The sequence below is a fragment of the Miniopterus natalensis genome, chromosome 7 (genome assembly GCF_054644295.1).
Source record: "Miniopterus natalensis isolate mMinNat1 chromosome 7, mMinNat1.hap1, whole genome shotgun sequence".
In the NCBI taxonomy this organism is placed as follows: domain Eukaryota; kingdom Metazoa; phylum Chordata; class Mammalia; order Chiroptera; family Miniopteridae; genus Miniopterus; species Miniopterus natalensis.
Window position 1 is genome coordinate 33,612,291 of NC_142087.1, and position 14,930 is coordinate 33,627,220.

At 44.3% G+C, this 14,930-nt stretch overlaps 1 protein-coding gene across 1 annotated transcript in view; it reads left to right on the forward strand.

Moving 5' to 3' along the window:
* The window catches only part of ZNF407 (zinc finger protein 407), a 295,118-nt gene that overhangs the window by 183,232 nt on the left and 96,956 nt on the right, over positions 1–14,930 (forward strand). The window contains exons 4-6 of the mRNA XM_087818909.1: positions 1,606–1,772; positions 5,211–5,294; positions 11,781–11,901. Coding sequence (XP_087675035.1) covers positions 1,606–1,772; positions 5,211–5,294; positions 11,781–11,901 — 372 coding nt within the window. The remainder of the gene's footprint in view (positions 1–1,605; positions 1,773–5,210; positions 5,295–11,780; positions 11,902–14,930) is intronic.

Below are 14,930 nucleotides of genomic sequence, written 5' to 3' on the forward strand. Positions count from 1 at the left end.
TTAAATGCATGAAGACCTGTCAAAGAGATATACGCACATGATATTTTTTTACAGTGCATTTCCAAGTATTTAGTTATATTTGTCATTCTCTAGTACCAGTAAGCAACGATCAAATGATACAGTAATTTCAAAATCAGCCTGAGTGAGTGGGTGTAAATACAGTGTCTCACGTTATATAGTTATATAGATGTATTAATTGGCAATTTTAATATTAATGAAGCACTTAAGATATTCTGTATGACATTTCTGAAATATTTAGCAGTTTTTGTCTCTGTTGCATTTAAGATATAATGTTATAAAAATATAAATACATATAGCAAATGAGGGATTTTTATAAAAGGTAATTTCATAATCAGATTCATAAGAATATGTGAAACTTGGAATGATTAATTTGTTAAAGTAATCTACACTTGCCCCCAAATGAGAAAATGAAGTATTTGGCACTTGAGATTCTTTTTCTACCCTTATGAGATGAAGGGAATTTGTAAAATCATAGTTAAAGCCTGTACGCAAATAATACGGTCTTTTACATCTCCATATTTATATCGTAATTTAAAGCACAGATATTGTAATCCTATTTTTAATTGCATTAGCTTGCTGAAAGTATAGACCAATTTATGGCAGTCAAATCAAGCTACTATCGTTTCTCTTCTGTGGCATATTATGCTCATCAACTTATTAAAATATTCTAACTTTGAATATTGGGTTTAATTTGCTTTTATTTGACTGTTCATTGTCCTGAATTAATTAGCTGGACATTCCTATAGTGGGTACAGGGATAGCTTTAAACTAAACTGTATTAGAAGTAAAAGGTAGATTTTAGCAGTGACTTCATGGATGCAGGCGAGACAGACAGAAGATTAACTGGAGGGAGTGTCTGAGTGTTCTGTCCGTGGTTCACGGCACCTTGATTATTGAAGGCATCTGTAACTGTGAGCTCCGGGGCTGAAATATCATCCAGTGCAAGTACTGTTTTGTTATTTTCAGGCTTTTTTTCATACAGGAAATAATTGAGATTTATTTTTCTCAAAGGCTTGTCTTATTAATAGTTACAATTTTATTTTTATTCTTATCAAAGCCAACTCTCTGTGTAGCTGTGTGGTGACTCAGTAGGACGCCTTGTCCAGCAGCCGCCGTAGGGACCCCTTCCCTTGGGAGCCCTGTGGCGGGGCAGCTGGGTGGCTGCAGTGGCCCTGAGCAGTGGGGGCTCCGGTGCAGCCCTCCTCGCCTCGCCTCGCCTCGCCTGCAGAGCAGGGGTTGTCTGAGTAGTTTAGTATGGATGGCTTTTCATTTAGCCTCTGCTCTGACAGCCCATGCCCTGGATAAGTGGTGTAGGCCTGTACAGGTGAAATCTATTCTCACATTTGCCTCAGGGGTGACTGGACTGTAACAGAATTTTTCAAACCCGTTGGGCCCAACCGCAAAGCAGAGAATAAATGGCTGGAGTGCCAGGCCTGGACAGCAAAATCAATGCCTGGTTATACAGACATGACAGCCGGCCTGCGGTTCTCCCGGGCCGTGCGCCACCCACTCCGGGGCCGGCACACGCGACGCGGGCCTTCGGGCGCGTGCAGTCACGTTCATGTGGTTTCTCTCTCCTTGCAGGAAATTTACATGCCACTTGTGTGATAGAAGTTTCACCGAGAAGTGGGCCCTGAACAACCACATGAAGCTGCACACGGGGGAAAAGCCGTTCAAGTGCACGTGGCCCACGTGCCACTACTCCTTCCTCACGGCCTCCGCCATGAAGGACCACTACCGGACACACACAGGTGTGCCCCCTGCGCCCCGTGGGAGTGATTCCGTTTGTGGAGTTTAAGGTTGTGGCAATTCTGTAATAAAGGGGACGGTAGTATTTCTCTGCGTGGACGAGAGGGCAGCTTTAAGTGACGTTTGGACACGTGTGCGTGGAGCTGGGAGTGGTGCACATGTACAGTTCAGTGAGCATGTTCCCTGCTAGAAGCTCATCGCAGTTGTGTGTATGTGTGTGCATGTGTTTAAACACGTCTTCTTAGGTGTGCGCTTGGTGAAGGTCCTTTGGGGAGAACTAGCCTTGTATTTTGTTACTGAGATAAGCCCAGCCCCATCATATTTTTAAACATTATTAATACTGACTTTATGTACTTAAAATTTTTTTTTTATCCAATTAATATTTCTCTTAAGAGGCGAATGCTGATTCAAGATTTTTTGATAATTAATACAAAAAGACTCATCTGAATTTAGCCAGATAAGTTTTTAGATAATTATATATTTTAAAAGTGCAAATTCATATATATTTTATATCAAGACATTTGAAGGACTGTATGGAATTTAAACCAAGTGCTGGACAGCAGCGCACAGAATATATATACACCTTGCTGGTCATGGCACTGAGGACCCTCAGCCTGACCTTCACAAACACATGTCCCCCAGTCCATGCTGTGGGCAGTGTTTGTGGTGTGTTTTCATTGTCTAAGGACAGTGGCCCCGAGTCCTTCCAGGTGCCGTTGGGCGCTCTCCTTCCCTCACCAGAGCTGTACTGCCCAGAGCTGTTTGGTATTTTCCTGGCCTTCCTTCCCTTCACACCTCTCAAAAAGTATTTTGTTCCAAGGAAAAAATAAATTTTAATCAGCATTCCCAAATGTTCTTCTGATTGCCAAGAACCCTGTATTATTGTTAGAAATTATAGGTTAAGAGTTCTCCTGCAGCAGCTGGGGGCGCCCGGGCCACCTCGGCTCCCTGACAAGGGCGTTGACGATTTAAGGTCTCCAGCCTGCCCTGAGAGATCACTTCTATCGAACAGCAGATGAAAAGCCAGTGCAGATGTAATTTATCGTCGGCGTTTCCTTCTAAAGAATAATTGTGGAGACTTGGCCAGATCAATACTATGGATTTTTGTTGTTAGGTCTTGTAGTCTGCACCATAATGAGAGATAGGGGACAGTGGCTGTTTTCTAATAGAAAATAAAGGATTGGTTTCCGTGTCTTTCTGCATTTGAATGCAAAATGGCACACTTGAAACTAATTCAGGTTGTTAAGAAAAGTCTCCTATTATGTCCCCACTATCATCTAAATAGGGCATGTTGCATGAACCCTCTTTAAGTGCAGTGAAATACTACATTTAGGTTTTTCTTAAATTGTTTTTTGAAAAATACTCTATTGCCCACTCTCCAACACTAACCCCCCTGCCCCCTCAAAAGAAAAAAAAAGTGGGTGAAAATTGAATGTAGAATGACAGACACATCAAGCCACCGAGGTAAATCTCACATACAGGACATTGCAGACTAACATCCCCAATGAAGTGTGCACGTCAAACTCAAGGTCACTGACATATCTAGAACCAGACCACATGGAAAAGAATGCTGTCTTTGTGCCGATGCATAGGCTAAACCAGGAAAGGAACAGACTTAGTGTGTACACGCAGCCTGTGTACCTGTAAAGAACATGGATCGTGAGTTTTCTGGGCTGGGAGTGTTTATATTTCATAAGAGAGATGCAGGTCGCAGAGGTCACCAGTGAGAGAAACGTCACACTCCCCTGGGATCCGCGCCAGAGGAGACGCCCCTTCCTCATCTGAGGCTTGGCTGGCTGGATGGCGTAGCCGTGTCTCCACCGCCACGCCCGCCAGGTGCCCGTGCGTGTGTGCGCGTGCGTGTGTACAAGCCTGTGTGTGTCCTGGCACACGCCTTCCCACATGCACGGGTTCGTGCCCACGAGCCTGCGGTGAGGAATAGCCGTGGAGAACGGCGCTGCCCTGACGTAGAGTAGTATGTTAATATGAGCAGGGAAATTATCTTTGGGGATTTAAGGAAAGTCTACGTTCAATGCTATTTAATTGATAATACAGCTAGTTAGAAAGATTTATATTTCTAATTGATTAAATAATTAAATGAGTGATTATAATTAAACTTTATTCTTCACAGCCCATCTACTCTGCTCCTTTTCTCTGTATTGAAATAATGATGTCAAGGAATAAACTTAACCCCAAGATGGGAGTGTGAAGATAGGAAAAAAATTTAATTCAGCTTTATTTTATAAATGGTAATATGAGTGTTCTAACATACCATTGCAAAGTAAGATTAAACATAATTGGTTAAAACTCTCTTTACTGATAAATGTTCACATGAGTTAGAAAACCTAGTCTTGCTCTTAAGCGAAGGGAAGACCTTTTTGATTACCAGTTATCCTGCCGTCTTAGAGGTACTGCTGTTTCGAAGACTTGTTGCATTAGAATGTCAGATTGAGTGAAGTAGGTGAGGCAGATACAAGCGTTGACTTCACTTTTGGAAAACTATTGTATGATTTCACCGAACCTCCACAAGGGCAGCATTTTGCCCTCACTGGGCCTACTTCGGGAGCCTTATGGGATAAACCGCCTGGCTTGTCGACACTTATGGCCCAAATATGCTGCATAGAGATAGATTGTATTTATAATGTGCAGGGCAAATGTTAGCTTGTGTAAAAATGCTTTTAAAATGAGCATTTACACACTTTTAACAAACACAGAGGCTGCCCAATCTGTCTCTGGTTGTTGCAGCATTTTCCAGGCCGGAGTTATCATTAAAGATGAATAACGGGTGTTTGTACCGTTTCTTTAGCATTCCCTACACTTCCTTTCTTGTGCCATGGAAGTCTGAGAAACAAACAGCATCGAACTGCTGTTGCTCCTGAGTAATGGAGGTTTTATTGTTACTCAGGATCCTCAGTATGTTCCGGGAAACCATTTAACTCACATTATTAAGTAGGAAGTTATTAAAGAGGACCCTGATAGAATCAGGTAAAACCAATTCAGTGTCCTTCAGCTGTTAGAAATTCAATATGCTTTATTTAAGCAGAATCATATATACTGTATATTAACTATTCCAAGCAATCTTTACTCAGCTCAGAGAGGCCAGATGTATGGGAATTGTAAAAAATCAGGATATGCATAAAAACTGTTCAAGTGCGTAAAGCAGCCCCATCTGGAAGACATCTACCAGAAATGAAGTTGTACAAAACCATTCCATTGATAATAAAGCTAATTTTTATGGGTCTGACAAGTATGTAATTATGTTCAGTGGTGCTTTTCAGATTTTATCACAGTCAATAAACCGCAGTGGTAATTTCATTCCCATTTGACATATTTACATGGAAACATTTGATTGGAGGAATTAGTAACCCTGAAAGCCTTGATAGATATGTTTTAATGATCTGTGACCTCCGCAGTCCCTCATCTGTTTATTGTTGCAACAGGCGAGAAGTCGTTCCTGTGCGACCTCTGTGGCTTCGCAGGCGGGACCCGGCACGCCCTCACCAAGCACCGGCGGCAGCACACAGGTGAGCACGGCGAGCGGCCAGGAGGCCGGCATCGCCCCGGCCCCCACAAGTCTCCTCGGCCACGTACTCGGGGGTCCACCGCAAATTCTGCTTGAATCTCCTAAGATTTCAGTCCATCTATTTTCGTGTTGTTAGAAACCAGGCCCGCTGCATGTCTTACGGATCAGGTGTCCCCTGTAAATTCATGGTAAACAGGAGGGAAGGAGTTCGGCCTCCAGGGCACAGATGCTGCAGGCTCTTCACTGCAGGCCGGCCTCTGCCTCGGAGTCGTGGGTGGAGCCAGGATCCCTGTTCCTTCCAGGCCCCCTCAGTCAGTCTGCCAGTCACCCACCCTCACCTGCAGCCGCCCTGCCCAGCTCGCTCTGCTCCCTAACCACCCCCTCCAGCCAGCCAGCCCTCTGCCAGTTCCAAGGGTACGTGGGGTTTGAGGTCATCACTTTCAGTCGTTTTGCGAGTGGAGAGCAGTGACGAGGGCGGTGTACGTGGGCATGGGTGTCGAAGGCAGTTGTGTCGCCTGGCGTGCGTTCTTGGTGATGTTACAAAGTAAAATAAAATGATGCTTTCGTCAGGAACACTTGAGGGTGAAAACTTTTCAACCTTTGTGAAAATTGTTGACCTACTTGTGCTGTACTGGGCTCTATAAGTAATTATCTTAATAATTCTAAATTGTATGTGCCCGGGATAGTGCTCTTATGGCCTTGTCCCTTCTAATAGCAGCAGAGCCATTTTCTACTCTCAGTGATCCAGCCCAGATGATAAATCACAGGGTCACACAATTGGTAACTAAACAGGGGACCTTTTTCAGGTACCATGAGTGTGGCTGAGTTTGGCAGTTACACTCAAAATGGCAGAAGTGAACGTACATGGGATGCATCGTTCGTGCTGCGTTTTGACTCCTGACGTGTGATGTTTAGGAGTTAGCTGCAGGGAGCCGTCATGCCCGTCGCAGTACTTGTGAGGTCACTGGGAATTAATGCCAGCTGTTTCTCTTAGGCCTTAAGTCTGCATGCTTCAGATTTCCCTGTGGGGTCAGTCATTGCTGAGCCCAGGAGAGATTTCCAGTGCTGAGCCTAACGTTGGAAATCCAGACGTAACTTTGTAAACATGGATGTTTGTGTTGTTTGTAGTAGTGACCTGCAATGACACATTTTCGGTCCAGTGACTTAAAGATTCAGGGTGAGAGGTGACACAAGAGGCCGTGGTTCGCGTTGCCCTGGCAGCTGTCCCAGAGGAGCTGGAAGTGTGTGTGGCACAGTGCTCATGTGGGGCTTTTATTCTTACTGTCTTCAGCTTATTGATGCCTGGCTGTTACCATTCCAGTGCCACAGTTGTCCCCTGTCACACACTGGGTGGCCCTGGGGACAGGTGACCCTCCTGCTTGCCGCCTATGCCAGCCTGGGCGCTGCTCTTCCCTGCTGTGGGCCATGATGCTGAGACCACAGGCGTTTACTGGCGATCGATGATTGGGAAGCCGGCGTCGAGCCACACAACTTTCTGTTTTATGTCAGGCCCAGGGCTCCTTATTACTTTGCTATTAACTTCATACCGTACAGGACAGTGTCTCCCAGACAGAGGCATCCGTCTTTCTGGCATTTATCTGCCACTGTGGCACAAATCACATATGCTTCCTTAACACCAGAGCCAGTTCTTAAGACTGTTTCTTCAGCCAGGCAGCGTAGGACAGGCAGCCCAGGCCCTTTGCTCGTGCGCTGCATTTATAGAACGTAAGCAACACACAGCTTTCCCCCCGGCGGGATTGTGTGCAGCATTTCAAATCCTTGTTTCTCTGCCGCTTCCTCTTTCACATGGTTTACCTCGACCACGGACAGCCCACCGGTCTGCACTCCACTCGGAAAGGACAGGTATCAGAGCTGCTCCAAATGACGGAGATACTCCTTCCTGCAATGCAGGGTCTGGGGGTGACCCAGGACGCTTTCCGCCCCTAGGTCTGCCTTAACCTGTCGGAGCCCCTCAGCAGGCCCAGGGGCCGCTCCCTCGAGTGGTTGGAGTCTCGGCCAGCTTCACCCCAGCCGAAGGGGGAGGGATGCAGTGAGAGCTCCTGGGCGGTATGGGCACTCTGCCCGGCAGACACCCGAGGTCCCGCTCCGTGCACTGGCTTTCTTTCCTGTGCCCCCTCGTCTTCCTTGGCCTCTGTTAGAGGACCCGAAGGGGCAGAGTACTCCCTCCTGGTTATTTTGGCCAAAATTATTGCACATGAAGAAAAGTGTGAAGACCCTCATGTCATATTAAGGAAAACAGGAGGGAAGGAATTTCACCTTCGTCCTGCCTTTTGACAGGATGCATCCGGCTCGCCCTATTTTCAAGAGTCCTTAATGTCTTACTTACAGACTTAGTACCCTTCTGGCTTTACAATGACAGAGGATCTGAAGGACCGGTCCCAGTGCACCCAGTAAGCTCCATCAGTCCATCAGGAGTTTTTCCTTCGCAAGTGTGCACACCGCTTCGTATAGCACTCGTCTCACTTCAAGCAGTAACAGACACCAGCGAACTGAAATTCTTATTTAAAATTTGTAAGATTTGCCTTCAAATTTATAATCTGGAAGTTGAGTTTATTTTCTTGGCTATATATTGAAACTAACAAACAAGGAAGTACTTCTGTGTTCCTGAAGAAATTTCCTGAAAAAATGATCATTTCTAAATAAAAAAACCCCCACACCAATTAACATGTTCAAACAGTAGTGTTGGGCATGCCACAAAATTAATGAGTTACAAATTAGCTGTTGTGTACAGACTGAGTAAACTGCAGTTTGTATGAACTGACAAGCTCCGCGTGGCGAGCCTGCGCTGAGACGTCTGGAGCCTGCCGTCACAGGCACAGCACAGCATGTGTGGAGCATGTTTTGGTACATTATATGTTTTCTGTGTTAGCCTGTGTATGATTCAGGTGTTCTTAATATTACACAATTTAATCTATACTTTTGTCAAGTTAAATATGAAATAACAATTTACAGTTTATTGCAGCAATTTTCAACCGGTGTGCCACAAGAATTTTTAAAACCTTCAGCACCTGACTGTTTAGTCGGTGGCACTGACCTCTTTCCTTTAGGTGGTCAAATAAAAACAATGACAACAGCCAGCAGAACAATAGCCATCCAGTGTGAATGAATCAAAATTATACCTTTTTTTTTTTTTTTGGTCAGGTCAGCAAAAAGTATATTTTTTTGTGTGCTGCAGAATTTTAGTAATTAGTTTATGTGCCATGAGATGGAAAAGGTTGAATCACTGCTTTATTGCAATATGATGATAGCTTGATATGAACTTCAGATTAATAGAATTAAAGAGACTAAATAACATTATTCTTTAAAAGCGTTTTTAAATTTCACTTGTATGACATAGAAATGTCATAAAATTTAAATGAAATAAACTACATTAATCATGTTTGTTTAAGTGTTTATGTTAAACCTTCAAACCAAGATAGTTAACTTTGAAGAACTTAGATGACCTTCATTTTATACCCCTGGCTCAGGCAATGGACCCTTAATGTCACCTTCCCTCCCCTTGATTCCTACCACATTCATGACGGATGGATAAAGCTGTCCACCCAGGCTCTGGAATAAACAAGGTAGTGAGTCATGAGGCCAACAGACTTTCAAACTTAGGCTGAATAGAATAAGGAAACATCAGAATATATTTGTGAATTTGCTTAATTTAAAAAAATCTTTAAATTGTTTGACCACTTAGATTTATTATATTAAAAGTGGAAGATTTGTACCACCCAGCTTGAGGCCTTATTACAAAGCTGCAGTCGTCATGACAGTGTTGTGTCAGCACTCGGATCGGTGGAACAAAATAGATTATGTATGTATTTGTCAATTGTTTTCAACCAGCGTACACTATTTAGAGATAAATCTAACAATGGATATGCAGAAGCTCTACATTGGCAACTTCAAGGCCCTGCCAGGAGAAATGAAGGAAGACGTGGATGGAGTGATGTACCGTCTTCATGGATTGGAAGACTCAGCGTCGTTAAGATTTCATTTCCTCCCTCATGGATCATTTCAGACCTCATCAGGCTTTTCTTTTCATAATAAGTTGAGAAGCTGATGTTAAAATCCACATGGAAGTGCGATGGTTTGAAATAATGAAAAGTTGAGAACGAGGAGTGAGCTTGAGGACTTACACTGCCTGACCTCGCGACTCGCTACAAAGGGGTAGCGATCAGGTCGTTCTGGTATTAGCATCAAGGTGGACAATAGAGGGATGGGTGGAGATGAAGAGCAGACCCACACCTGCCCGGTCAGTTGATTTTTGACAAAAGAGCAAAGGCAATTTAATCTTTTAATCTGCCAGATGAAAGCAATTGGCTATTCATATGCAGTGAAAACGAACTTTGATTCATACATCATACCATATATAAAAATTTACTCAAAATGATCATAATCTAAATATAAAACTTAAAACCATATAAATTTTCTCCTAAGAAAATTTAGGAGAAAAATCTTTGTGTCCATAGATTATAAAAGATTTCTTAGATATCACATCGGAAGCCTGATTCATAAATGAAAAAAATCGTAACTTGAAAAATGATGCATTGATGAGTTGAAGACTTAATAAATGAGTAACTTCTCTCCTGAAGACACTGAAGAGAGTGGAAGACAATCCATGTACGTGGGAAAAATACATTTAAATCACAAGTCTTATAAAGGATTTGTATTTATAGTATATAAAGAACTCTCAAAACACAACTATAAGAAAACTAATAACCAATTTAAAAAGCGTCGAAAGCTTTGAACCGGCACCTCACCGACGAATGGAACTGTGTGGCAAGTGTGCACACGAAGAGACCCTCGGGCACAGCACCCACCACACCACGTGCCCGTGGAGGTGCGGGGCAAAGGCAGCTCCGGGGCACACCTGGGAGGAGGTAAGATGGCCACACCACCTCGGGAAACAGTTTGTCAGTGCTCCGCAAAATTAATGCACCTACTTGCAGCCCAGCCCCTCACCCCTGGATACGTACCCGAGAGAGAGGACTCGCGCATGAAGATTGTAGCAGCTTCATTTGTCGTCCTCCACAGCGAAATGAACTCACATGTCCCTCAGTGGGGCTGGGTGAACAAACCGTGGCCCATCCTGTAGGGCGGCACTGCTCAGCTGCAGAAACGAAGGGCTGGCGCCGGCGCAGCAGGAGCGAGCGGACGCAGAGCCCGCGCTGCCTGCTTCCGTCCCAGGGTTTGTGGGAAATGCTAACTGACCTGCAGCGTCAGAACGAAGGTGCGTGTGTGCCCAGGGTGGGCGGGCAGGAGGGAGCCGCAGAGGGAACTTCGGGGTGATGGCTGTGTTCATGTCTTGAAGTGGGGAGGTTTTCCCTGGTCCACCACTGTCAGATCGACATGGAACGTGAGCTACACGTGTCGTTTTTAGTTTCCAGGTAACCACATTGAAAAAGGAAGAAGTCACGGGTGAAATTACCTTTTGAATAGTAAATTTAAGCAACTACGTTGAGATGATCATTTCCACATGGTATCAGTATAACATTATTGTCAATATTTTGTTATGTTTTGGTCTAGGAGTTTGGAATTAGTGTGTATTGACACTTCTAGCCCCTCACCGCTGAGAGGCTAAGTTTTCGTCTAAGTCCCCGACCTGTGTTTACATTTGATAAACTCTCCTTCACAACGTGGAGTCACATTCCCTAGCTGCCCCAGACAGACATACACACTCTTCAGTAGGTGCATCCAGCATCAGTTTTCAATTTAGATTTACATTAATAAAAGTTAACTGTTCACGTGCTCACCAGCCAGTATAGCTATCAGAACTAAAAACTGATAATTCTTGATGATTTCTTCGAGCGTGTGTGTGGAGGAGGGGTGAGTAAAGGAGAGAAAGGTGCCCACTGAAGGGCCAGCCGTGAGTCCTGTGCGAGCCATGAGCCCACTGTGGGCGAGGCGTGTGTGCCGATAGGCCTGTTGTTCCTCCCCGGGGAGGTGGAGTTTATGTGCTAGTGAGGACTGCTGTGAGTGTTTCTCAGCAGCTCCTGCACCTTGCCTTCTGCTTAGTGAACTGTAATTTCCCTTTACTCCTAATGGTATTTCCATCGGTGTCCATTTAGAGCTTTATTTTCTTTTCTTCATATTTCACTTTAAGATTTTAGTAAGTTTTATACTGTATGTTCACTGAGATTTTTATAATGGCTCTAATGTAGCAGCATTTGCCACATGACTTCAGATCCAGTGCCAGGCCAGAGCTGTACTTGGCCCCTGTCTGTGTCAGTTACATGACTACGGAGTGTGTCCGACCCGCCTCTTCCAGTATAGAAATAAAGGCCGCTGCCCCCTTCAACTCTGAGAGTAAATATTTAAATGTCCCAAATATGTCTACACTCTGAACTACAAATATGTCTGCAGATTGAACTACACTCTGAAAATTTCATGGGACTAAGCTTCTGTTTGTCAGTAACCGGTTCAGCCCTTCATTTCTGCTTCTTATGGTTTTTCATGTACAACACTTCTTACTGTTTTACAGGAGAAAAGCCTTTCAAATGTGACGAGTGTAACTTTGCCTCCACCACCCAGTCCCACCTGACCCGGCACAAGAGGGTGCACACGGGGGAGAAGCCCTACCGGTGCCCCTGGTGCGACTACAGGTAAGGGCTGCTCCGGGCAGATGGGCCGCGTGGGCGCCGCCACCCTTAAAGTTCAGTGTCTCTGGGCGGCGTGAACTAGCATCATTTACTTACTAGTTTGGGAATTTTGTTCACCACCTGATTTCAGTGACTGCTTTTAAAATTGTAAAATTCTTTTCCATTTTAATAATCTTTCCATTTAGGTTTTATAACCCTTTGGTTCACCTGAGTTTCAAGTGACTTTAGCTCTTGGCAGAGTAAGGAAGCCCTTCACTTCCTCATTCAGTGCATGTGGCGTCTTACTCGCTGTGGGTGCGGCGCCTGGCCGTGGGGACAGATTGGGAAACGCCCCCTGCCTTTAAGGGTGATGCAGCTAGTGAATTGTGACCTGTGATGGCCATAAGTGACTAGCACACAGGCCTGGAGTCAGTACAAAAGCCAGGGCAGCAGTGGAGATGGAGCTCGTTTAGCCAGAACGGTGTCCTCCTAACAGAGCGAGCGTTCCAGCCGATGTAGAAGATGGTCAGTGTCCTTTGAGCATTCAGGAGGTGTTGGCACAGTGGCATTTCGTGCCCAGGGTATGTTGGAGGTCATGTGTGTCTGTGAGTTCCAAGTGGCTAAGTGACCCCTCCCGATTGCAGGGTTGTGGCCAGTGGCCCACAGGTCTGCAGGGAAGTCGTCCTCTCTGACCAGCTGTGTGGGGAGGGTAGAGGGATGACATTGCCCCTAGAGCCTGTGAGTGAGGCCGGCTCTAACCAGGTGTCTGAGACACCCCAGGGTGCGCCAGCAGCGAGTAACGTCTGTCTCATGAGTGCGGCCAGGGAACTGGGGCCTGAGGCGGAGTGGGAGGCCCTGTTCACACTGGAGCAGAAGCTTGTGGTACTGTTAGACCTGCTGAGAGTGGCCCTCCAGCAGGGCCTCCGTGGCTCAGCGCTGGCACCCATGCTGCAAACCCGAGCCTCCTTACAGACTGGTTTGTGTGTCGGATGTAGCCTGTGAGTTCAGTAAATATATTGCCGTAATCTCTATTATTACCCTCATTACTGCATTGCGTTTTATTTTAAAGGTCATCTGATAGTACAGAGATATTACAGATATATTTCACTCATCAATTATTCATTCTTTCAACATTTTATGAGTTCCATCTTTGCTTTACACTGGATTGGTGTTTCTTGGAGATTTGGGGAAATGGTGATCCGATTAGAGGGAGTCCCAGAAATTCTGAGGACCTCACAGCGTGAGTACTTTAAAAAATAAACGTTATTGGAGGCTCCTCTCTTATTAAAGATGTCAAACCATGTAGTTACCTTCCCTGTAAAACTCAAAAAAGAAATTAGGAAGTTACTAGAATTTCACTTGATTATCACTCCCGGCTGTTAGGACTGTGCCTTTCAGTCTGTACTCTGCTTAAGTCTTGAGTAGTTTGGGGCTCTTCTGTTTCATTATAAATGTTATATTTCACATTTAAATTATAACCACCTTTCTGTTTCATTTATCTTGTGTAACTGTGGTTTTCAAGCTGTTATTTTTAAGTAGCAGAACTATTATTTCAAACAATATCGTGTACAGACCCCATGTATAAAATAGGTCTAGTGCTATCTACCACTTACAAGTAGGTTCCACAGTTAACATCTGAAATATTTGCTTAGAACATTAAAAATTATCAGACTGTTTTCACACACAGAAATGTCTCAAATTGGGGAGTTGTTGGTAATAGTGGCTGTTGGCTTCCAGTCCTGCCTGGTTCTGGGGTGGGGGCTCTGTAAGAGGTGCAGTCACGCAGGCGTGCAGTCCCTTGGAGGGGACACCTCATTTGTAAGGAAGGTGAGTAGTGTGCCAGCCCTGTGGGGCCACTGCTACATTAGATGAGGAATGTGTCTCACCCACGTCAGCCCTGCGTCCCCCTCACCTCAGGCTCCCACTGTAGAGGGGGACAGGACACTGCTGAGTGAGGTAATGCAGATTCCCATGCCTGGAGGTCTAATGTGTGTTAACACTTATTTATAATACGTGCACGATGGACTTTTTTCAGTTTTTGAAATTGTTAAAAACATATCAAGTCCAAAATCAGTTGTTGGCTAATTACTGAAATACCTTCGAGTTTCAAAATGCCTAGTTTGAAAACTACTCGACCGCAGTACGGTTTTAATACCTGGATGGCCTCGAGTTAGATTGATAAACAATATTCACTTAACTCTATTAAATTTATAGACATTTTAAGCCATTTTCAGGTTTTTACTCAAAATGCTCTGACCTAACTAGATTTTTTTCTATAGCCATGATCTTTTTAAAAGAAATTGCCAGAAATATGATTTAAGCCTTTGAATCATATTAGCACAAAGGCTGGGGTTGAGTTTTGTTTGCTGACTAGGACTGTGTTTCAGTAGACAACGAAGTCTGTGTTTGCATAAAAGTATTTCAGGTATTTCAGGTTTCCTTTTTGAAATTGTGTTTTACCTTTGCAGGGTTGAGGTTGTATTACTTGTCCCTGTTCAGGTGACCTCCCTGAAATAGCATCACTTCCGCTGAGCGTGCACCTGAGCCAGCGGGACCCATCTGTTAGCCTCTGTGGGCTCTGCGGCGAGCACTGTCCCCGTCCCAGGAATCAGTACTCAGTACATTAAATCGAGTGACATCTACCACATTTTCTCTTGAAATGCTTGTCGTCCTTGATAAAAGGGCGATTTTATATTTAAAACTTTTAAATAATTTGATTATTACTGAAAGAGAATAGTTTGAACATTTTGTGTTCGCATGAGTTTTATTACTCTGTGTACGTATGGCTAGGTTTTCTTTCTCTAGTGAACAAAAGATACATTACCCTTGACCAGAAGTACAGAAAACTTGTAAATATATGAATGTTTGTGAAGTTAGGGACTATGAATGAAATGCAGAATTTACAACAGATAACTTTTGTTTTCCTGTTAGTGAGCAGAAGATTTTAAAATGAGCAGATAGTTAAGTTCACAGTGACTGTTTTGGTTGCATAAAAAATGCTTACCACACATTCCTCATAGCAACAAAGAAGAACCTTTCATAGGATAAAGTGA